Consider the following 23810-nt stretch of genomic DNA (forward strand, 5'->3'; position numbering starts at 1 on the left):
GTACTTTGTGATTTTACAGGTCTAATAACAACAGAGAATATGACCAGACTTTTTCTCAACTGGAGCATGTTTGCTAGTGTAGATGTAATTTTTTTAAATCTGAAGAAACATTTGAACATTTGATTGTCACCATCACACTTCTTCAGCCCAGCTGTTAACAGAGGAGACGAAAGGCCTGTTAAGTCCTGTAAATTTCCAAATGTCTTTTAATAAATAGAGCACATGGTCTTACAATTGGTTACACACTAAAGGGTGAAAACAGCTCGTCATTTTTTTTTTCTCTTATGAACTCGTTAGAAAGAACAACGCAGGCACTTTACCCAGCTTATGTTTAACAGGGAATCATAAGGGTGGGGGGCTGGGGGACGGACATGCACACGTCTATAAAAGTCAGTAAACAAACATATTTAGATTTTCTTTGTCTTTAAAAGCATCTCATTATTGTGAAGAATAAAATCATCCAAAGCTCATCAGAAAACGGAACAGATAGAAACAGTCTCCAACACAAAACGTGCAGCATCTGCAGCCTGAACAAAACCAGGAAAAGAAAAAAAACATTTTTTTTAGATCTGGGTTGGACTGAAGTGCAAAAACAGCACAACTCATCAATTAGTTTGGTTTCCTGTCTCCCCAAATCCTACAACTAAACACACGCACATATCAAATCAGACTGAGCTGACAAAGGCATGAAAACACGATGGTTTAGTGCAGGAGTGAGGTGAGTGAAGCTGGTGAGCAGGATAAATATCATCTCCTTAAAAGCGAGTTCTTAATCATTTGCTTTATAACCTAATACAGAAACACTGGAGGTTTGCTGCATATCGTAGCTTTGGTAAGTTTCACACTTGGATTTTCTGTGTTACCTGACTTGTGTTCTTGGCAACACATGATTTTCCAGTATGATAATTTCTGCACACAGGCGCCAGAATTCCTCATTTTTAAATCTGTCTGTGTTGTCATTTGACCAGAGAAGTTTCTGGATTAAATATTTCTTTGTCAGTTAAAAAGCAGAGGCTGTGCAGACATGAAACGGCTGTTTGACAGCATGGCCTTTTCTGCTGTATACCATATTTCTGGTCAAAATATTAGATATATTTAAGACAGTTTCTAATGTTAGGACGGTCTAGTGAGAAGTTAGATTAGTCTGTCAGCAAAAGAACGTGTAGACATCTTGAGTCATTAACATCCTGTCAAAAACCTACAGCTTCAAACTTTGGGTCATCTCTTCCTTGCATGAATCATCATCAGATTTCATCTTCAGCACTTCACCGTGCAATATGCTAATATCTTTGCATGACAGTTGCACTGTAGTTTCAATGTGTGGGAAAACAAAAGTGAGGGGGGTGAAAAAAAACAAAAACTCAGAAAATCAGTTCAGGTGTTCGCACAAATACAAAAAGCTGGTCCCAGAAAGTTTTATAGGAGCATCCTTTAGCCACTCAGGTAGTTTTCTAAGTGGACTGCAGCCTTAGCACATGGAGCTTGTGAAGAAGTGAGTATGTGTGTGCGTCCTTTAGAGTCCATCAGTTGTGTCGTCATCAAATTATCATCTGCAGATCAGACTCAGCAGTGTGAGTGTTCAGCTCCTCCCTGCGGTGCCTTGAAGAACCTGAAGCGTTAGCTGAGCCCTCACCCTCACCGACAACAAGGCGCTGGCGGGGAGGAACTGAGCTGTGTGCTGAAGGAGTTGTCGGGGGCGACTGCTGTAAAATCTCAGCGGCGTTTCCGCCCAACTCTTCCTCCGTTATTACTTTGTGGACTGCACCGTTTCCTGCAGCGACAGGCGAGAGCGCGCCGCAGGCACTGGCATCATCACGGACTGGACACTGCTTAGCCTCCACGGAAGCATGCCCAGGAAGTTGTCCTGCTGGTGCGTGTCCAGGCTGAGGCTGAGAGCCCGCTGAGGATGCTGGGTGCTGTAGTTCTTGCTGGAGAGGGTAGGTGGGTTGTAGGTAGAAGTTGGAGGAAGGTTTTGGGGAGGAAGAAGAGTGGTCACTGTGTTCCTAAGAGAAAAAAAGATGAGGAAAAAACAGAAGTGAGATGCAGAAGATGTGGCAGTGAACGATGGATGGATGAATGGGAGCACAGCGATGGTTTAATGGATGGATGATGGATGGATACATGAAATGGGATGAAGGTAAAACGAAAAACAGATTTATTTCCTTCATTCAGATAAGAGCATCTCAAAGTGTTGAAGTGCACAGGCATCTTCCTAACAACAGTACGTTACATCTAAGACTCCCGGAAGAAATGAGAGGATTCAGTGTCAGCTCATAGCAGCAAACTAGCTTTTTCCTGATGATTTAACTAATACAAGTGATCTGAATGACAAAAGCAACATGCAAATCAGGTTATATGGGTTAAAATAAAGTTAAGCAAATATTTCATATTAGTGTGGGATGTAAAAATAAACACACACATCTCGTTCTCAGGTTCATTCAGAGGACTGAGCTCTATCTCAGAGTCTAATATCATCTCCCAAATATATGGACTCTCGGGTGGATCGGTGTGTTTAAGGCCCTGCCCTTTTGCCAAATTCTCTACATAGAATACTGCTCTGGCTTCAAATTTACAGAGAGCCGGGACACACCAACCCTGGTGCCAGCCATCGTTGGGCTGTTAGGGAGCATCCATCAGCCTCATGTTCGCAATGCGTCCTGTGTGATTCCTGGCTTTGTAGCCGATTTGATATTTGATCCCAGGTCTTCGCCAAATGCTCGTCAGCTCCAATTGTTGGTCCAGAAGAAGCTGACGTGACCCGACACCACAGTTGGCCTTTATCTGCACTAGTTCGAAGATGTTGGCTGGGTGAGTCACTGCCCTGAGTGACTTGACAAACATGCACGTGTTAGCAGTCAATAACTAACAAAAGTGGTGACCAAACCTGAACGTGAAAGAGTCGCCTGTTTGATCTGATCCCACAGACGAGTTAATAATTTAATCCTGGCAATAATCAACTGGTGTACTGCAGCCTGCTGTGCACGAGGTTGTGTAGCTGCAGACTGGTTAGAGCGCTCACGCTGACCTCTGTCTCCAAACTGACGATTCCCAAATGATATGTGGACGTTCCTTGGAAGCACTGGAAAAACAAGTCCAATCCACTGAGGACCTGCCTGACAGCTTACAGGACTTAAATGATCTGTTGCTGTTGTGTTGGATCAGATACTGATGACACCTTCATCTTCACCTTCACGGAGTCGATACCTCATCCGGTCAGAGCTGGTTGGGGCAGTGCAACATTAGGCAGCTGGATATATAGTTGCGTGGCTGTTAAGTGTTTAACAAAAGTTCCCTTTCTTTAAATTTGATTCCCATCCCTGACAACAAATTTATTTTTTTTTAACGATCAGAACATCCTCTTAAAACAAATGCTGTGAAGTGTGACTGTAACACAAGGGTTCATGCAGTTACAAGCAACACGTACGAACGAGCGTTGCTGCAGTGGTCAGGGAGCAGGACAGGATCGAGCGGCTAAGGAAGCTGGGAGGCGGCGGGGCTTGGTGATTGGGCGATGAGCAGCGGTGGCGGGGACATGAAGAAGGCAGCGGGGCTCATTTGGGGAAGGTTAGTACATCATTGTCACACCTCACTCTCTGAAAAGCAGATACACACACACATGCAGAGAAAAAAGAAAAAAATATGACAGAGGGTTAGCAAGAAAAAAAGCACATGATGGATTCGGTTTGGCAGAGTCCTGGAATGCTGTAAAAATGTGAATGTGATGCACAACATGAAAAACGGCTGCAACAAGAAAGAGTGAAGACAGAAAAAGCTCAGAGATGACTCATCATGTAAAGAGGACGACAAAAAAATAGTTTGACTCCACAGATATGTGGATGGATGGATGGATGGATGGATGGATGGATGCATTGCCTCTAACGTAGCTGCCAACAGGTTAACTTGATGTGTGGAAACAGAAAGATGAACATTTTAAAAAGAGAAGCTGGGACATCAGTCAGAGCAAAGTGACGCCTCCATGGAAGCAGCTAACGAGTAGCATTCAGATATTAAACGTTCTGGAAGCTCAAAAGCCTGCAAGCTGCGTCCTGCCGTGAAACTGGTTACAGGAATCGGTCGACCAACCCAAACATCAGCTGAGAACCTTAACTCATTTTCTACCTACGCTTTGGAGTCTGTAATAATCAATCATCTACAGTCTATGTTCAGGTTGCATGTCACAACAGCAAGACAACCATTTGCAGAACTTTCAAGATTTTACCTTTCAGAGAGAGTGCGGTCAATGTTATGCATAAAGGACATTCTGCCACAGCAGGAGAGACAAGTTTAAGGACAAGGAAGTTTAAAAAGCAACATTTAAGTTTCTGAAAAGCTTTTTGCAAAAAATGTTGATGCAGGTGGGAAAAAACCACAGAGCTGTAAACAGTCCCATTTCCCATTTTTAGCAAAAAGGAACCTATTTAAGAGGAATCTAATGAAATTCCATCAAAACTTCAAACATTCCGCCTGTTTTTACTGCAGGATGGACAGCTTAGACTTTTCATACCATACAACTCGTACTAGTGTTAGGATGGACGAACGTGTCAGGCTTCACTCTGGCGTTTGCGCCGCTAGCTAACAACCCAAGGAGCTCGGCTGGATTGAGAACGTAAGAACTCCTGTGGTGTGCAGGTAGATGCTCTGTACAGAGAAGCTAATGGCTTGGGTGAATAGGAGCGGTGGTGGGGGAGGGTAAGAGGGGGGGTGGGGGGGGTCACATACGTGCTGCATTCACCACTGCAGAATGGAGTATACCTCTGTAAACAAGGGCTGGACAACCTTCTGGCCTGACGAATCTGAAAACAACAGTTTACAGCACAGCTCAGTTACAGTCACACATCCATCATCCATCCACAAAAGCCGCACTGCCCTGTAGAGAATCCACAGGAAGAGCAGTTAAAGCATCTCATGAGATCAACACTCTTTTATCAATTAGCATTTCTATCTTGCTTTAAGTTTTGCATTACCGTGTGTTTTTGTGGCTACGTTTTTTTTCTAGGTATCTAACAGGACATTTGTACTTGACATTCCTGTGATATGTTGCCTACAAACACAGCGACCCCATTAAGACCACCTGTTGGTTTAGGCGTTGTGATGGTCAGCACAGCCACACAGCAAGCTGTGATGCTCTGTGTTCTGACCCTTGTCAATTGTTACCAGCATTCAATTTCCCTCCAGCTGCCCCGTGTTCAGCACAGCGATAAAAAGGGCAGGTGGTCTCAAAGCTGTGGCTGTTCCTGCCTTGAAAGGTGACAAACATAGTAACAATACTTTTAAAGTGATCATCAGAGCAAATTACAAAATCTTTTAAAACTGGTTCCAAGAGCAAGAAAACTGTCACTGTATTTCATCTCCTTTGTGCCTGAGAGAAAATCTTACTGACATCAACACATTTTTTAAAAATCTGTTGCAGACTAACAAACAAACAAACCCAAAAACCTCTTACAATTAATTTACAATTATTTAATTTCTAAATGTCTTTTAATTGAAGTAAAGCCCGTTTTTCTCTGAATCAATGAAATAATCTGTGATATCAAAGTCAGTGAGCCATTTGTCTGCTGCAGTTACGTTTCCTACCACAGGATGGACGTCACCTGATTTGACTGGAACAACTGGAAGCTCCTTGATATGGAGTAATGGGATCAGAAACAACAGAGGTCAGAGGGACTTCACAAACCAAATGGAACTGAACCTTTTACCAAACACACTTCACATGCTATGAGAACAGGACATGCTTTGGAGAGGACTTTTATTTCAGCATAATTACAGCAACATGGCTCTGACATGATACTTACAGTGTTAGCTGAGCGTCCGGGGCCACGCTGGGCCACGATGGCCCCCGAGATGGCTTTGATCCAGCTGTGCATGTCCTCTGGACTGTCAGCCTGAGACACAGAGAGAATTGAAAATCGTGTCTGTGCTTTAATAGTACAGCTGAGCAAAGGTGCTAAACGAATAAACCATTTTTAGATTCACACAGGAAGGGGAGATATAACCTCTACGTTTAACTATAGTAGGATATTTTTTCTTCACATTTAATAGTGGGTCTATTTTCCAGTTTAATTCAACACTTTGCATTGGCATGGTGTCTCTTAGCTCAGCCTTCCACGACGCTGTGGTCATAGCGCACATGCAAACACATGATCACAGCTATATAATGCTAAGTTACTATGGGGAGGAATTCTAACAATATGGCACAGCCCTCGTTGCAGAAAGCATTCTGACTTTCCCACCTGACCTGAAATAGCATGTTATTTGGACAACAGGGGAGGTGAGAGTCGAGCTCGCTGTGAACCACAGCGTGACTTTCAAAGCTGTGAATTGTGTGCTGTGTTTGGATCCCGAGTCATCGCAGACATTCCTCATGTTGACCATGTTGCTGAGATGAAAGGAAATGTGTGCAGGGCCTTTACTCTTCACTCTCATGTTGATCATGTGACACCCTGAACTGTCGATTACATGTCTTCGTAAAGAAGAACGGAGAGAGTAAATTAACAGATTGACTAAGCTGTACCTGTACGTAGAAGGTTCGGGAGCTTGTGACGACCACGAACAGGTTGTCCCTCATCATCAGGTCACTGCAGAACACGGGACAAAGACAGATTTCAACACGTGGACCCTGAAGCCTGGACAGTAGCAGACATCCTAACAACACAGTTATCTGACCTCTGTTTGCACTCTTGAACTTTGTGAATCTCCTTCAGCGGGACGACTCTCAGTGCCTCCCTGTCCTATGAGAGGAGACAATAACACACATCACCTCACAGCAGCTAAAACATTTATTTGTCCCCACTTCACTTCCTCCTGTGAGAAAACCAATCAATTCAGAGGTGAAACATAGCAGATGGTTTGAAAAGCATAAGCACCCTGCATTAAAGAGACTGCTCCTTTTTACACTGGGCATGTATGACATGAGACAAACAACAGAGGTACTCTGCAAAAACCACAGTCCAACCCATAGTGACATGCCAGGTTTCAGCTTGCCACCCACAGCACTGGTAACCAGAGCAGTACAAGCATTCCTCTGCTGATTACTGACTCATCCTGCTTAACAATGTACAATTATCGAGTACTTTAAATACATGTGGTTTGAAGCATTTGATTTCCCTGTTACAGTAACTGGCTTGTGTTTGAGTGTTTTCAGGTGAAATCAGGGTGCGTCAGCGACTCTAACGGCAATCGGACTCTTTGTTTTAACACAAATGCTGACTGAAAATCCTGTCCCATGTCGTGTTCCATGGCAGTTGGACAACTTCAGCTTGGAAGTACATGAATTGTTTATTAAAAAAAAGGGCTGAAGCTGAAGCCACACAATCATAGAAACACATAGACACACTGGGTGCGTCCATTCACGTGCACAGACAGGACTCGCTAATCTGTCCACATGTGGCTCATTTGAGGAGGTATTCAGGAGACATGCCGCGGCACGCAGAAGACACACAACCCTCACACTGACGCCCTGAAGGTAAAACATGCCTCACTCCACTGCCCAGCACCCACACAAGCTGTTCTACTGGTCACTGTCACTCACATTTTCCAACTCATCTTTCACTTTTGCTTTGATTCTATTGCATGAATTTCTAATGAGCGGTGGTGTTCAGAATGTCTACACATGTGTTTCTGTGGTTTGTGAAGAGTCTCATTTCTGCATGGTGAGGACCTGGTTTTGGCGTTGAAGTCAGAATCGGGGCTCAGGGTGAAGTCAGTGCACGCGGCTGGCGAGCACATTGTCGGAAAGCAGTATGTGATGCACTCGTGATAAATGTCACCATTCACCCACATAACTCACCTGGTTACAATGTGCTGCAACAAATAACAAGCGTATTTTCTCACCAGGTCAGATTTGTAGTAGCTGATTGCATTTTCATCCAGCACAAAGTACCTCCTCTTCCAGTTCTTCATCTGAGGAAAAATAGGACAAGTTCATGTTAAAACACTGTAGATCAACCACTGAAACTGAAAAGTTGGTGTCACAATACTATCTATAACTCTAAAGTTATCGTGGACTTGTCTGCAGCTGGTACAGAACGCTGCAGCACGTTTTCTGACTAATACTCCAATACATGAACATATTACCCCGGGTTTTCTCCTCTCTCCATTGGCTACCAGTCAAAGTGTGCAAAGTGTTTGATTTGAGGAAACTGATGCACTCTCACCACAGCTCCTTGTTTGACACAGTATCCAGACCTGATGATGGTCTGGTCCTGGGCCCCTCTGGACAGGAAGTAGGGCAGGTGATTCTGAGCCCGCTTCAGACCTCCACAGTCTGCCCCATTCTGCCCTTTGCCCTGCTCCTAAAACCAACACATGCACACAAACAGCATGTTACTTTAGTCAGTCAACGCACTTTGAATTGTATTCATCTGTACAAAAGTTGCTATATAAATAAGGTTTTAATTGGTTTTTTAGCCCAGAAACACACATTTGTCTTAGCAGGCTTTAAAATCAGTATACGGACCACTGTCCCACTGATATTCAGAAAGTAAAACATCTGATTAAGCTGTTAGCTTGTATTTGCTTATTTGCACATGAGTCCGATTTTCTCTCACTCATAGGTGTGTTTTTGTCACAACCAAGTCCTGATGGAAATATCTGATTATTTAGCTGCTAAATGTTCCACTGCTGGTGTTGGACAGTATACCCGGCTGTAAAGCTCAATTCTTCTCTTTTAACCAGAGCCAGTCTTTTTGGGTTCATGGTTCACACGGTTCATGTTTTTACACGACGTGCTGATAATAATCCCAACTTGGTGCGACAGTCAAATCACCCTGTTCCTTCAGAAACTACTTGTCATGAATGTCCAACAAAGCTGAAAGTTTATCACACAAAGATTTACACAACCCAAATCCATTTTTCCCCTCTGGCTCCTCGTGGGCTCTGGATCATTTCTGTCTTTTAGCCCCCCTTCCCCCACTAGCTGAGTGTACAGTGTTTGTCTATGGACATTGTACAATCCTAAAGTTCAACCCAGCCATCACTTGTTTGTGATGCTTGTGGCTGCATACCAACGCAGACAGGATCAAACCTGCTGAGCTGCTAATTCAACACACATGATACCGTGTGTGTGTTTGTATGGGTTACCTGCGTTGCTGTGATGATAGGGACCCCTCCTATGATCTCAGTCCTGGTGGAGACCTGTTTCATGGCTCCAAGTACTTCCTGAGGAGTCTGTGCATGGGTGGCATGGCCCTCACCTTGCTTTGGCACCTAACAACAAGCACACAGGTAAGTTTAAGGTTTACATTTTTTTCTAGGCTCTGTGTTTTCCAACCATCATCATCTTTAAGGTCTATGTTCAATCCATCCATTTTCTTAACAGTTTATCCTGTTCAGGTTCATGGTGGGCTGAAGCCAATCCCAGCTGTCTCCAGTCTGTCTCAGGGCGAGACGCATACACAGACAGACAACCACGCACATTCACACCTAAGGGCAATTTAGAGTCACCAGGTAACCTAACATTCATGTCTTTGGACTGTGGGAGGAAGCTGGAGGAAACCCATGCAAGCACAGGGAGAACACGCAAACTCCACAAAAAGCTAAGCGCTAGCCACTTTGCCACTGTGTCCCAACTTCCTGTGTCTCTAAATCCTGAAAGACAGCTGCAGCAGCAGGTGAATATCAAACCCTGGCTTTGCAGTTCTCTTTCTGTTCACACTTTGTTAGCCTGAAATAAACTTTAGCTCACTAGTTGGCTTATGGTCCAAGTGCTGTGACCCAGGGCAACCTACAACAGGAGAAACAGGGTCACCTATTGATCCATCTGTGTGCATGTTGGTGTGTTACTCACAGTAATCTTGGTGGCGTTGTTGAGAACGGTGATCCACTCCACCAAATCCTGCTGGTCATTGGCTTGCAGGTAAAACTTCCTCATTCCTGCGTTTATAACTACAGAGTGAGACAGAGATAAAGAGAGAATGTAAACTTGTCGCTCGCTATCTTCGCCCCATTTTGAAAGATGGAACTAGAAAAAGAGAAACGCACTGGAATTTATGCAAATCATGATCTAAAAATATGTTTCTCAGAGGCAAAGGATGTGTGTGTTAACATCCCATACACATGCAAATATATACACACACACACACACAGAGGCCAAGTTCAGGTCCCTGTACAGTTTCCTCCTATTGAGTGACAAAAAGCTACTGTTGGCCACCAGAGGAACAACAACATGTAGCAAGGGACAAAAGAGAGGAAATAAAGCGGAAACAGGAGCGGAAAGGAGGGCGGGAGGGAGAAATCAAAGGGCAAAAAATGGAAAAAAAGGGAAGGAAGAAGAATGGGAAGGAAGCAAGGAAGGACAAAGGGTGGAGGAAAGGACAGACGCAGCCTCCCCTCTTCTATACTGAACAGGCTGCAGGGATTCTCTCCCACACGGACGCTGGGTGAGAAGGACTTGGACTCACATTTACAGTTAATCAAACAGACACAGGATGAGGTCAAGGTCAGGGGTCAGTGTAGGTCAGCCAAGTCTGTCCCCACCCAACTGGGGGAAACAATTTCTCCATGGAGCTGACTTTGTGCACAGGTGCAAAGTCACTTTGAGAAAGGAACTACAATGGATGCTCTTTAGTGTCTGGTTTAATAATATTACCATAACTTTATTTATAACTCATTCAGTGATGAGCTGAGAAAAAACAGCTGAAAACAGCTGATGTGGACATCTTGTTTGTCTGTAGATCACATCAAAGAAACACCTGAAATGCTCAGTTATTAATATCTCCACTGACTTTAAACATGTTTGCAAAAATAAGTTAAACTCACCTGAATAAGGTGAATATTTCAACAACCTTATAATCAGTGATTATTACTTACTATCACTACACAGCTGTGCTGTGCTCAAACAACCACGCATGTGGAGCAAGGACGGTTTTAAAGGTGTTGACGAAAATGACAGCAGAGAAAACCTGCACAGATTAACCAAAATGAAGCCAGGGTTCACTTCATTTGGGAACTAATAGGGCTTGAAGGTTCCATGGAAAAATACACCAAATGAATTCAGAAATATGTGGAAGGAGCTATAGGGTAGAGAAAGAGGGAGGAAACAAAGGCATGTAGAGAGAGAGACAGGAGGAAATGAAGGTGAACTTACCAAAGCAGAACTCTGCCTTTGGTCTGAGCTTCGTAGCATCACTGACCTGAAGGAGAAAAAAAAAGACTTTATGTCCCAGAGCGGCAACGTGGTTTTCAGACTGCAGGCAACAAGAACAAAACAGACAAAAAGTAAAAGGTAAAACAACTAAACAGTAGGACACAGGTGTGTGTGTGTGTGTGTGTGTGTGTGTAAGAGGACTAACCTTGGAGATGTAGGTGAGTTTGACAGATCCCATGATCACTGCATCTTTAGGTAGATTCTAAAAAATGACAGAAATATATCAGCTTTGAGAGTCTTGGTATTTGTAGCACAAGTACAAGCAGTTGCAGACGTAGTATTATTAGGAAACAAAGACAGTTATAACACATTTTTCATCATTGGGTTTCAATTTCAGGGGGTTGTCAAAAATACCTTATAAACTTATGTTCCTCCAATTTTAGTGGCTCAAAAGTATTTGGACAAACTAATTTAATCAGAAATAACACTGTGATGTTTAATATTTGGATGCCAATCCTTAATAATCAGGCGTAGATATGTAATGCTGTCATCTGCGTCGCTTCATACCTACCTACCTTTTAATTTTTTAGCATCGTTTCATACTTTGTTGCAGTTATTTCTTTTGAATGACAGAGATCAATGATTTGTGGCTGTTTTTAGTTGTTAGAAATTCATTTTTTCATTCTCACGTACAGTTCCTGGTAGCAGGATGAGAACCCTAGCTTTTCTCCTCCTACTTCATAGGGTCTGGAGAGCAGTAAAAGGAGGAAAGCCCCTGATTTAAAAGTGTATCAGAAGTGGATTCCATCAAAACTAGACCTGGCAAGTACCGTTGGTGGAGCAGAGAGTCGCGTTAGGACTCTGTCCAACTACTGACTAAAGTGGAAGTGATCTGCTCCATTGACATGAGCAGGTGCTGGGCTACTTCCCTGGTGATGCTCTGTCAGGCCTTTACTGCACCAACCTTCTTCTTCTGCTGGATGTTGGAGTATTTGCCTTCAGCAGGTGAAATGCAGCTCAATTAGAACTAGATCAGGAGACTTGTTTTGGTCACTGAATAACTTTGTACATCATGTGCTAAATGTTGAAGGCTTGAAGGCTAAAGAGGATATTTTCAGAGATCTCCTCAGTCTCACAACGAAACAAGTGTGAAGCAGTTTTTGGCATTAACATGACCTATGAGTCTGTAACAATATGAGCAACACCTGCAGCAACATCTGAGTTCTGACAGAAGAATATGAGGAATTCCCCACCAACATCTATTAATACTAATGCGACTGCTACTGACCTTTTCACTTTCTGTTCTGGTTCTTTTTACTTGTCATATACAAATAGAGGGAGTAGTTCTTACAGCCTTAACACATAACACTGGAACCCATGTGCACTTCTGTCCTATAAATCCACAACTTCCACTTTTGATTTTAACCTTCACACTCATTAATTTTTTACCTTCCTTAACAACTCACCTTCCTCTGCTTAGCGTTTCATTTTGCTTTAACGGCAAAATAAAACTTAAGTGTCTTTGTGCAATTAATAAATCTGACTTCAATACATTTACAGAGATGAGGACAGACAGAATTTAACTTCTCTCCAGCCACATTATAATCATCTTGTGCTTGATATAGTTTAGTTTTTTTTTCCAGGGGTAGGGCTGATATTATCCTGTATGATTTGATTTATGGAAAAACACAAGAGTACAGTCAGAGAGTCAGGATGTTTAGTTTGTACAGATGTCAGAGATAATCTGCATATACTCACCCATCTACACTTTCATTCATTCGCTCACAGTCTCACCTGTGGGTTGTCCACGTACCACAGCAGGTTGCCCTGCTGAGTGTCCAGGATGAAGTAACGGCGCAGGAACCTGCCGCTGTTCTCATTCTCCTCGATGTCTAGAAAGCCACAGATGCGATTCTGTCGATCTACGTAAGGCATCGCAACGGCGGCCAGCACAGCCCACCCTGGGGCATCACAGGAACGCTGCCAGGAGGAGACACACAAGGACATTTATCAGCTGACACACTTTCAGCGACCTCAGGCTAAAGCTGCTGTGGGTAGAATTTTAAAGATGCAGTGAGGCTGCATGCTTGTAGAAAAATGAACTGTGATAGGAATCAGACCATGAATTGTGTGAATCGTTCCACCCCTGCACATAGTGCATCCATACAACAACGGCTAGTAACATTTAACGTGGCTTCAACTGGTATTGTTATGGCCTGATGTACTGGAACACAGTCAACCTGGATGTGATGACATTCCCAGCTCCTCCTTTCAACTTTCAAGCTCAAAATAAAGCAGGGTTTGTGCTAAGCTTGGCACAGCTGCACGTAATGTGAAGCTTGTGGAAAGACAGCAAATAAGGATTTTCCCATACTGCTGAAGTCTTTGACTGACTTTTTGGATGTTTAGGACCATATTCCCAAAAACTTTAATGTCTACTCTTTAGTAAGCAGTTGACAAATTTTACTGCCTACAAGCACAATAAAAACATTTATCACAAGGTTTACTGATGCAGAAAATAACTAATTTACAATCTTGCACCTGTGACTTTCAAGCAATTCAAGTTAAATCTTTTTTATTATAAAGTTCACTGAATTGAAAAGTTCCGGGTTCACAGTGTACAAAAGTCTCCAGGTAGAGTTACGAGCCTTATGTCTGTGTTTGTACACTTGTGTCAGACGAGGACAGAACTATTGAAGCCTGCAGAGTTTAGCAGGACAGCTGCTAGTAAATCATAGCCATCCCATAGTCATCGCTCTCTCTCTCTCTCACACACACACACACACTACTCTATTGTTTTGCATTTCCAGCTCTGTGATTTCCACACTTGTAGTGCACTGACGCAATGAGCGCGTCTACTGAAATCTGGAATTGTGTACAGACAGACTGCGGATGTCTTCACACAGAGGGCTGGGCGTCAAACCTCAGAGCTTATTTTGGTACCAAAATAAGTGTGTGTGAAAATACGTGTGTACCAACAAGTATAAAAATCTTGCATTGAATATCTGGTCACTTCAGTAGAGCACTTTATTTGTTAATTTGATATTATTTGAATTGCACTAGTTCTTTCAGAGAGTGTGTGCAGTTAACTGTCGAACAAACACTTTGCTGATGTAGTTTCACTGTTAAAACTGAAAGGACCACTTCGCACTTTTTGGAGATACAGTACTTTCAGGTTATAGTTAACTCAAGCCAGCGGCCGGTCAGTTTAGCTTAGGCTCATCAATTAACATGTTCAGTGCAAATTGTCTGCTCGTGCTTCATGCTCCCATTTATCCGTGCAATTACTTTGGGCAATACAGTGTCACATTAACAGAAATTACTGCAACAGCTACAAAAATACAACTCGAGACAACATTTACAAACACTGTGGAAAGTATACATACCCCTTCACGTTCTGCTCATTTTACTGCCCATCAATTTCCACAAAGTAAAACCACAAACTTTAAATATTAGTGTATTTATTGGGAAATAAAAACTGTGGCCAGGGGCATCCTATTTAAGTTTTAGACGCGTCTTTAACTTGAGTCGGGTCTACATGAGGTAAACTGAGGCAGAGACCTGTGAATACAAGGCCCCACAGTTCACACTGCATGTCAGGACAAAAACCGACTTGTGGAGGAATTCTCTGTCAACCTCCTCACTAACATACTGTGGATACTTTCGTAAAAGAGAGATTTTTTTTTTTACTTCTGATACATTTGCAAAACTTTCATTATGGGTTTTTGTGTGTAGAGTGATGGGAATAAATGATACATTACCAATTCGAAATACATTTACAAGTCAGTACATTTGCAAAAGGTGAAGGGGTGTGAATAGTTCACAAAGTGACTGTATGTAACCCAAATTAAAAAAGTTTTGAAAGTACTTTTTGTATCCCTACGAAATTCAGCACTATAATTGTCAGCCAACAAACCTACAAGCCAATCAAAGCACTGATCGACGAGTAGTGACACATTTATTCCCCCCCCCCAAACCAACAGGGGTAGGAGCTAGAACTGCGTTTGGCACTGCCAATAAGCTCCAGCAGGACTCAGTGCACTTGATTTGGGTTTTAAACATACCAAATTAGAGGAGAAAAAAAGCCCGATAACAATAGAGGAAAAGGACATCAAGAGTGTTTTGAAACGCCATTGTTGTGACTTCTGCATCTGCTTCCCTCGTTGGCTCGGCCGTCTCTCATTGGCTGTTTAATCCCACACAGTAGAAGACGCAGAAAGGTCGGTTGGATCTAATCAACCTGGTCTGCATGTTACTACCTCTTTTTTAACTATTGCATAAAATAAAAATGTCCACACTTTTCTGATTTAATACTTCAAACGACATCAACTGCTAAGGTGCTCTCCCCAAAGCCTGGTCTAAACGTCCCTATTCACTGAAGACTAAAGCACAAATATCAGGTGGTTGCTGCCACTGATCTGTCTCTCTGAAAACGTGCCACAAAGCTCCTTACAACATTTAACCACCAAAAAAGTTTTATACCAAATGGGAAAGTAACAAGTACATTTACCCAGGTACTGTAATTAAAAGGCAAAGACACTGAACTTATCCCTTTACCTTCCAAACATTAACACTCTTTGCTTCTGGCTAAAACATGCCTGCAGATGATGCCTTCTGAAACTCTTCCATAGCTCCTACAGAGGGCATAATATTAAGTCTGATTGATGAAAAAGACTTTTCCAATCAAGAAGTGGAGAGATATTTTAATAAAGGGAATAGGGAATATAAACTAGAACCATATCCAGCGAGTTGAAAATGAATACCGTCACCCTTTAAGTGCAGTTCGGAGATACTTGAACTTTACTGAAGCATTTCAATGTTATTTTACTTTACTAACTTCCAGAGGGAAATATTGTGGATTGCTACACTACATTTATTTTACAGTTTTAGATGTAGAATGATCTGATAAATTATCCTCTCCCTCTTTAGCTGTTTTCGTGGACAAATTGTCAAACAAAGGGCCCCTAAGCCCAGGCAGAAAGAAGCCCCCCTTCCCTTAGGTCTTTCTGACTGACACAGATACAAATGGACCACCAGTAAGTCTTTCGAGACATTTTTTGTCTTTTTTTTTGTTGTTGTTGTCTCCTTTTCGTTGTTTATTGCCTCTTTGGGACCATTTTGATGATTTTGTGTCCATTTGTACTTATTTTGCTGATTTTTTCCAATTTTTTTGTCTTATGTGTAGTTGTCAAATGTCTATTTGGGGTACTTTTTTTATCTTTGTGGTCCTTTTCAGGCTTTTAATTGAATAAAATTAATAATATTGGAGGTCCCTCTGACCTGTTGGCCCCTTGGCCTGTGCCAGGTAGGCCCATTCAGTAAAACTGAATTTTGTCCTCATTTTTTATTCATTTTTATGAACGTTCTTTGCCCTATTTTACATTTTTGTGAGTCTGTAACAAACCTGGATTAGACTTGTACTTTTATGTCTTTTATATTAACAGCATCAAAATCTGTACTGTTTAAAATGTTTCTGTAGTGAATGCTCCACTACAGAAACAATGCATTTGTACTTTAAATAATATTTAGCATGTACTTAGTACTTCAAGTTGAATAAAGAAGTGGTACTTTTCCTTGTGATGTATTTTTTCAACACTCTATTTTTAATTATTGTATTTGGGTAACTCTACCACTTCTGTCTATATTGCCTCTACCTTATTCACAGACTATACTGTATAATTACATGAATAATATCACAGATTTTACACATAAACAGGTGTTTATGTGGAGCATATGAGTAATTCATAAAGCACATTCTTAAACTATACTGAATGACTGAAAACAGAATAGCTGCTTTATTTAAATGACAAGTGACAGGAGAGATACAATCTGCTTCTCCAATGGCTGATTTAAATGTTACAGATATTTGACTCTATTTGTCTAGCAAATTAGTGATACAATATAAAACAACATGATTTCATTTCAAGCACCCAATTTATCACCAAAGACACGATCTCATACCTGAAGATTTTCATGAACACTTCTTCACTACAGAGAACTAGCGCATGAGTTTTGGTTTCCACCCTCTGAAAGCGACTATAACCTGGTGCTACATACGACTTTAGCGGTGCAGCATCCACTTATCATAGGACAACTTTGAAAATACACCCACCCCAGGCCCTCAGACTGCGGGGGGGGGGGGTCTTTCATGTCACGTTTCATCCAAACCAACTAATGCCAAAAATGCAGAAAATGCCCAAAGGTTGATAAGCAAGACAAGCAAAAGCTGCCTGCACCAAATGAGTCACGTATCAAGTGAGTTACTGATGAATTGTCTTTAGTTAAACTAATCAAGTGCGCGTTACACAGACACAGTTATGGGCTGTGGACCCCTCTGTTAAGAGCCTCTATTGGGGGATTTGCCGTAAAAATCCTTCAAACATGAAACACACAATAAAAGCATTATTATAGGGAGTTTCTCCACATAGAAACTACAGTACACCTTCCTCTATATTCCAGGTTCTGTGTGAGGCTCCAGCGCTGTAACAGCCGTTTAAAGGGAAAAGAGGGAAACGTTAACCCGATCTGGCTGTGGACACCAAACTGTTGTCACGGGCCTGACGTTACAAACATCGACCCGTTTCCTCTCCCGCCTCCGTTAACCGCCAACCCCACACTTCAAACTCTTATTTCGGGAGGATTTGCGAGGATATTTCTCGGCGTACCAACGCACTCTGACCGTAAAAGCGGCGGATTGTGGGTTTACTTACACAGTTCGGCTCCGTCCGAGTCCAGTATGGTAGGTGTCCGGCTCCAGCGTCAAGATACCGGAAAAAACACGAGCTGTTTCCGCTTTCGGGTGAAAAAAACGAATAAAAGTGTTTGCGACCGCGACGTTGTTTCCGTGCGGATTTCAAAGTAAAGTACCTGATTGATCAACGTTTGAAGCTTTCAAAAGAAAAGTTGTTGCCCTTGTTAAGGGCATCGCTTCAGCTAAGTCAGGGTCAGTCTGTCCACCACGTTCGTCCTGACTGAAAGAATTCAACTAATAAGCTTACTAGATTTTTTTGCCATCCAATTATTCAATACAGTTATTCACGTCCCAGAGAGAGTGCTCTGTAATCAGTTTTCCTCTAGCTCCACTGTGGTGGAAGTGGTGGTTTCAAGTCAAATGTTTCGACAATTCAACAGATTGCAACAAATCCATCACTTTCAATATGGTGCAAACTCTCATTTTGTCAACTTCTTTCCAATTCACACTGTTGATATTTTCCTGTAAATCCATAAACACAAATGTGTCGTTGCTTTTATGTAAAAACCCTGCAGAGCAAAGACACACAGACTCACAGACTTTAAACCGAAACACACCCAGAAAAGGAAATAGCATCTGTTACAGAATTTCATACAAAAACCAGGGGACTTCCCACAGGCCATAACTGGCTATATATGTTTCTCTCTGTGTGTGTGTGTGTGTGTGTGTGTGTGTGTATTGTTTCTGTCTGTCTGCCTGCCTGTCAGAATAAACACAAATGACTGACAGGCTGTGTTCACTGCTCTTCAGATTGTCTGCTGTGTGCAGAGTGTGGAGCTAATCAACATTCTTTGAAAGTAAGATGGAGACTCCAGGAAGTGTCTGTACAGAGTCTTCTGTTTGTTAGAAACACAGTCGAACTTTACTTTGAGGTATGTTGAGGGATAAGTTCTGTGAGCTCTGACATAAATGCATCCCTAATTATAGCAAGTCGTGTTCTAGTCCTGTTTAACCTATTTAAAAATATTTTCTCTTAAAGATATGACTATGAATTTAATGTGGTTGTATTAAAGTTTCATCAAGTTATCTTCCACACTGATCATAAGAACAATCATCTACGATCACAGTCAAGACGCTGCACTGGATGGATGTCTGTGGCTTATGGAATCTGGGCAGCATGTGAGGGCAAGACTAAACCTGGATCATGCAGGTGAACAAAAGCAAATTTTCTGGTGGAGGCCCAGAGAAGAAACCCGTGACAGCAGCGGCACAATTTCACCTGATAGTTTCTTTTCTTTATATTCTGTTGGTAAACAGCTGTCTGCCTACAGATAAGAAGAGGTCAAAGGTCACTTCCTCTAAAATATAGGCAGAAGGTGCAAAAGGAAAGATGCTGAGAATCAACACGAGGTCAGAAAATATGAAAAGATGGGGACTAGAAAAAGCGGGGAGACAAAAGACACGAGGCTCAGTGAAAAAAGAGGAAAGAGGAGGTAAATAAGGCTGAAATGAACGAATATGTGTAAATTCTGACATCTAGCGGTGATATGCAAAAACTACAGCGGCTTCGCTCAGATGCACTTGTGCTTGAAAACTGCAAACGCTGCTATGAGTGAACAATGATCACAGGTGGAAAGTGGGAATTTTTAAAACACTGGCTTTGCAGAATTTGGCTTGGTTGATCTAAGGGTACAGTTACTTTTTAAATTATTGAAATCAAATGAACATCGGGGGGGGGGGGAGGATATCTTCTCTGGGTTTTTCATTTACAGAATTTCCATTTAAAAGGTTTTCCCTTGTCTAGTTGTGTTGTTGTGGAGATGATTGTGAAGCCCACTGGTCTAAAGTTCACCTTAGACATTATGTCATGGTTATTTGAGTTGATTTGCCTTGAAAACTATATTTCACTTCTGCCTGTTCTACTTGTTGTGTTCTATATAGAAAATGTTTGTTAAGAAATGAATGAATAAAGTCTTAGAGAGAACTTTTTTGTAGGATACAAAATTTTAAGCACCTCCCTCTCCAGTCTGAACCCCCCTGTGGCAAAAACGGAGTTGATCGGGGTGGTAAGTCATTTGGCCTCTCTCTTCTCTGTCTTTGCCAGAGCTGATCCTATACGGCTGCTATCTGCTGACTGTCAAAGGCCTCAGAGTTGTTTAGTAGGCACTGCCAGCACTAGTGTCAGCCCCTGTGCCAACCTATTCTTCAGAACTGTGTGATGCCCAAGCTCTCCAGGTGCCACCACAAAGCTCTGCCAGACTCTTTACAACCAATGCCTGCTCAGAGAGGGTTTGGCATCCTGGTGGAAAAACCCAGATCTGTTTTGTATTGTTAGAACATTGAACCTCTCATGGTACTGTAACATCAGTCTGTTCCCTGGCAGGAAGGCCGATGCTGGCACAGAAGCTGCTAAATGCCATGCAGGGATTTCAGCCAGGCTTAGCGCTCCACAGTAACTTTTCGAGAGGTTTTTTGTGGATTGAAGAAGCAAGGCGTGATGCCAAGTTGACCTGATTGCACTGAAGAAACACATAGCCATAGCAGGGGGCATGTCAACAAGCACTGGGATCATCTCAAGTCTTGTGGCAAAGTGCAACAAGCAGCCATCCACTTCTGCAGTATCTGCATCTATGCCTAAAAATAACAAGATGGAGACAGTTTTGCACAAAAACAAGGAAAAACATTTTTTAACTAACTTCCAGAGAATGCTGACATGTAGTCATGGATGAATCACCAACCGGCGTACTGATCACAAGCCACATCAAATAAGACCAAAACAACACACACAAAAGAACAAGAATAGATGGAAATTGACCAAACAAACACAAAAGATGCAACAAAATAATGCACAAAATCACTACAGACAGCTATAGTCCAGTCTGGAGGTCTGAAACACTGTAGGAGGGACAGGAGGGACAGTCTTTAACTCTCTGTGCTTAGGGTCTATGCTCTCTCCGTCCATACATGGCATCACGGTCAATGCAAAATATCCCACATAAAAACACACTGTAGCTCTAGTTTCTTTAGAGTGTTCGTCATTTCTCGATCTGTCTCTCACCCTGACCAATGTGACGTCTGTGCAGTAAATGAATGTAGCAGCTTCCAGTAAAAACAATGTCGACAGATAGTATTACAGGCATTAACTACATTCCCCTTTAAACAAACTGGAAAAACAAGTAGTGCTGTGTGTGACATAGACAATAGTGGTAGTTTAGCCAGTTGTCTGTTGACATAAAGCCAACTAGTTCAACATGACCACATGACGTAGAGTGGGAAACACAGGATACAGGAGACCTATTTGTTACCATATTTACAGTATTAATAAATCATAAAAACTATTGACTAACGAGCATGAAATGTGTTCTTTCTGTTAACAAAAGGACTGAAAAACAAGCCGCAACCCAACAGAAAAACAGTCATACTGGCCTGCTATGAGCAGTATGTGGATTGAGGGGGGGGTTGGACCTTTATTTCCCAATGAGCAATATGAGGGAAGTACTCTGGTCTTTCACATTTGAAGAGTTCTGCCTTGGGGCACAGTTGTCTGACAAAGCTCCTCCCTTTCACCTGTGACAAATCAGGAAACTCAACTTGTTTTCCTTCTGAGTAGCAACAGAAGAGCATACGGTGCAAGTCACCTTCAACACAGATAGGGGAAAAAAAGGATTACTGGAAGCACTGGGACATGTGGAAAACTCCCAGAAAACTCCCACACCTGCAGATCACTCCTAAAACTGAAGAGATTTAGAGAAACAATCCCACCTGGAAGTGACCCTATCTTTTCTGGAAGAAGGAGTGGCACCACTTCCCGTCTGCCTGCTGCTTTTTTCAGCTTCACTCTGAGGTAAAATGGCTTCTAGTCCAGAGGATTTGTGCTGTCCCACCTGTCAGGACATCTTTAAAGATCCTGTCATCTTGTCTTGTAGTCACAGCTTCTGCAGGGTCTGTCTGAACAGCTGGTGGGAGAGGAAGCTAATCCAAGAGTGTCCAGTGTGCAGGGCAAGGTCCCACTGGAGTGATCCACCTCGGAACTTGGCGCTAAAGAACTTGTGTGAGGCCTTTTTACAAGAGAAAGATCAGAAACCTGCATTGGGGAGTGAGGAACTCTGCCATTTGCACTGCGAGAAGCTCAAACTGTTTTGTCTGGACCATGAGCAGCCAGTGTGTCTTATCTGTCGAGATGCCAAAAGCCACACCGACCACAGGTTCAGGCCCATCAGTGAAGCTGCGCAGGATAACAGAGGGGAGGTCCGGGAAATACTCAAGCCCTTACAGGACAAGTTAAAAGTTTTAAATGAAGTCAACGTCAAATTTAGCCAAACAGCAGAACACATTGAGGTCCAGTATCAACACACAGAGAGGCAGATCATGGAGGAATTTAGGAGGCTGCACCAGTTTCTGCAGGAAGAAGAGGAGGCCAGGATCGCTGCTCTGAGAAAGGAAGAGGAGCAGAAGAGTCAGGTGATGACGGAGACGCTTGGCGCTCTAAGCAGAAAGACAGCAGCTCTGTCAGACACAATCAGAGTCACGTCGGAGCAGCTGAGCACTTCAGATGTAGCCTTCCTGCAGAACTATAAAGCTACAGTGGAACGAGTCAAGATGCAGTCTCAGCTGGTTGTGCCACAGCTGGGCTCAGGGGTTCTCATTGACATGACGAAACACCTGGGCAACCTGGCCTACAACATCTGGATCAAGATGAAGGACATAGTCTCCTATGTCCCTGTGATTCTGGATCCGAACACAGCCAATGCAGAACTTCTCCTGTCTGACGATCTGACCAGCGTGAGACACGGGAAGACACAGCACCTTCCTGAAAACCCCGAGAGGTTTGAGTACTGGGATTCTGTCCTGGGCTCAGGCTACACGTCCGGGACTCACAGCTGGGACGTTGAGGTCGGAGACAGCAGAGAGTGGGAAGTAGGGGTGCTTGCAGAGTCGGTTTGCAGGCAAGGATTTGTGGGGTCAACAGTATGGAGTGTAGAATTCAGTGACGTTGGATACAGAGCATACTCCCCAACAAATAAATACACTGCTCTCCCAGTACGACAGAAGATCAGGAGGATCAGAGTTCATCTGGACTGGGACAAAGGACAGCTGTCATTCCATGAGCCTGATACCAACACACACCTACATTCCTTCACACAGGCTTTCACTGAGAAACTGTGCCCATACATTTGTACCAGGGATTCACTGCCTCTGAAAATATTGCCTGTAAAGGTCTCTGTAAGAGTGGAAGGATAGAGGTCATAAGTTGGAGATAAGGATGAAAATGTCCTTTTAAATTCTAATTGAACTTTTGTGTCAAATCACATTTGAGAAATAAGACTATTTGTACAATATAATACCTTTTTGTGTAAAAAGGAGCATGAGCAAAGTAATTTCTTAAACAAAAACGTGCAAACACTGTATTTATAAAACACAGTAGGAAATTTTAAGTATGGTATTAAAGTTTTCTTACAATTCTTTGTGTGTGGTCAGGGATTTTTTTTAACAATGCATAGCGTATACATCCAAATCAAGTTACAGTACATTTGGCTACTTTTTGTCTAATTTTATTGATCAAAACAGTTTGGCAGGAACAAAACACCTCTTAGTATTAAGAGAATTGTGTCTTTAGTAAACACATCCCTGGCAATGTTTTAAATTTTAGTATTATCTTGTTATGCTGTGAAAAGCAGGTTGTATTTTTACCGCAGAATGGTCCTAGCAAACTAATAAAAAAAAACAAAAACTACACAATCTCTGCGGTGACTCGATGAAATACGTTTTGTTTTTTTAGGTTTTCTTCTACGAGTTTGAAGGAAGCACCTGAACGTAGCATTTGTAATGATAAGATAGACGATGCCACTTTCGTAAAGATCATAGTATTACACATAAGCAGCTCCGGTGGCGAACTTCAAAATAAAACCCAAAGAAAACCACTTTGGAAGAATTGAAGAGCAAAGCGATGTAATTCATGTGACGTTGAATAATATGTTGAGGACATGGTAGGTTTTTGTATACGCTTTTCAAATATTCCGCTTTATAATGATACGT

The 23810-nt window shown here is 42.4% G+C and overlaps 2 protein-coding genes across 5 annotated transcripts; one reads left to right on the forward strand and one right to left on the reverse strand.

Annotated features, from left to right (window-relative positions):
* Nucleotides 1-183: 183 nt before the first annotated feature.
* On the reverse strand, nucleotides 184-18248 carry plekha1b (pleckstrin homology domain containing, family A (phosphoinositide binding specific) member 1b). 4 transcript variants are annotated; one of them, XM_067488224.1, is made up of 13 exons: nucleotides 17794-18248; nucleotides 12878-13063; nucleotides 11289-11345; nucleotides 11084-11129; nucleotides 9785-9882; nucleotides 9079-9204; nucleotides 8154-8291; nucleotides 7831-7899; nucleotides 6664-6728; nucleotides 6512-6575; nucleotides 5793-5882; nucleotides 4720-4793; nucleotides 1603-2003 (listed from the first exon to the last, which is right to left on the reverse strand). In XM_067488224.1, exons 2-13 carry the CDS (start codon nucleotides 13016-13018, stop codon nucleotides 1748-1750), a joined length of 1224 nt encoding a protein of 407 aa, XP_067344325.1. In that variant the 5' UTR covers nucleotides 13019-13063; nucleotides 17794-18248; the 3' UTR covers nucleotides 1603-1747. The 4 variants fall into 4 exon arrangements, 3 of the variants coding, with proteins under 3 accessions (XP_067344324.1, XP_067344325.1, XP_067344326.1); XM_067488225.1 differs by having other exon boundaries at nucleotides 4753-4793; nucleotides 17794-18235; XR_010911848.1 differs by lacking the exon at nucleotides 4720-4793 and adding an exon at nucleotides 3425-3593 and having other exon boundaries at nucleotides 1863-2003; nucleotides 17794-18229.
* A 3073-nt stretch (nucleotides 18249-21321) lies between these two features.
* On the forward strand, nucleotides 21322-23502 carry LOC137105701 (nuclear factor 7, brain-like). The gene has a single exon (XM_067488222.1). It carries the CDS (start codon nucleotides 21624-21626, stop codon nucleotides 23013-23015), a length of 1392 nt encoding a protein of 463 aa, XP_067344323.1. The 5' UTR covers nucleotides 21322-21623; the 3' UTR covers nucleotides 23016-23502.
* The last annotated feature ends 308 nt before the right edge of the window (nucleotides 23503-23810 follow it).

Source organism: Channa argus, chromosome 20, assembly GCF_033026475.1.
Source record: "Channa argus isolate prfri chromosome 20, Channa argus male v1.0, whole genome shotgun sequence".
NCBI lineage: Eukaryota > Metazoa > Chordata > Actinopteri > Anabantiformes > Channidae > Channa > Channa argus.

What these genes read in the sequence shown, in the direction of transcription:
- plekha1b (XM_067488223.1), bottom strand. Translation starts at nt 13,018, where the DNA reads ATGCCTTACGTAGATCGACAGAATCGCATCTGTGGCTTTCTAGACATC. An exon ending in ACAACGCCACCAAGATTACT is followed by an intron (nt 9,205 to 9,784) that starts GTGAGTAACACA and finishes GCTTGTTGTTAG; the next exon opens with GTGCCAAAGCAAGGTGAGGG. An exon ending in GTGTCAAACAAGGAGCTGTG is followed by an intron (nt 7,900 to 8,153) that starts GTGAGAGTGCAT and finishes ATTTTTCCTCAG; the next exon opens with ATGAAGAACTGGAAGAGGAG.
- LOC137105701 (XM_067488222.1), top strand. Translation starts at nt 21,624, where the DNA reads ATGGCTTCTAGTCCAGAGGATTTGTGCTGTCCCACCTGTCAGGACATC.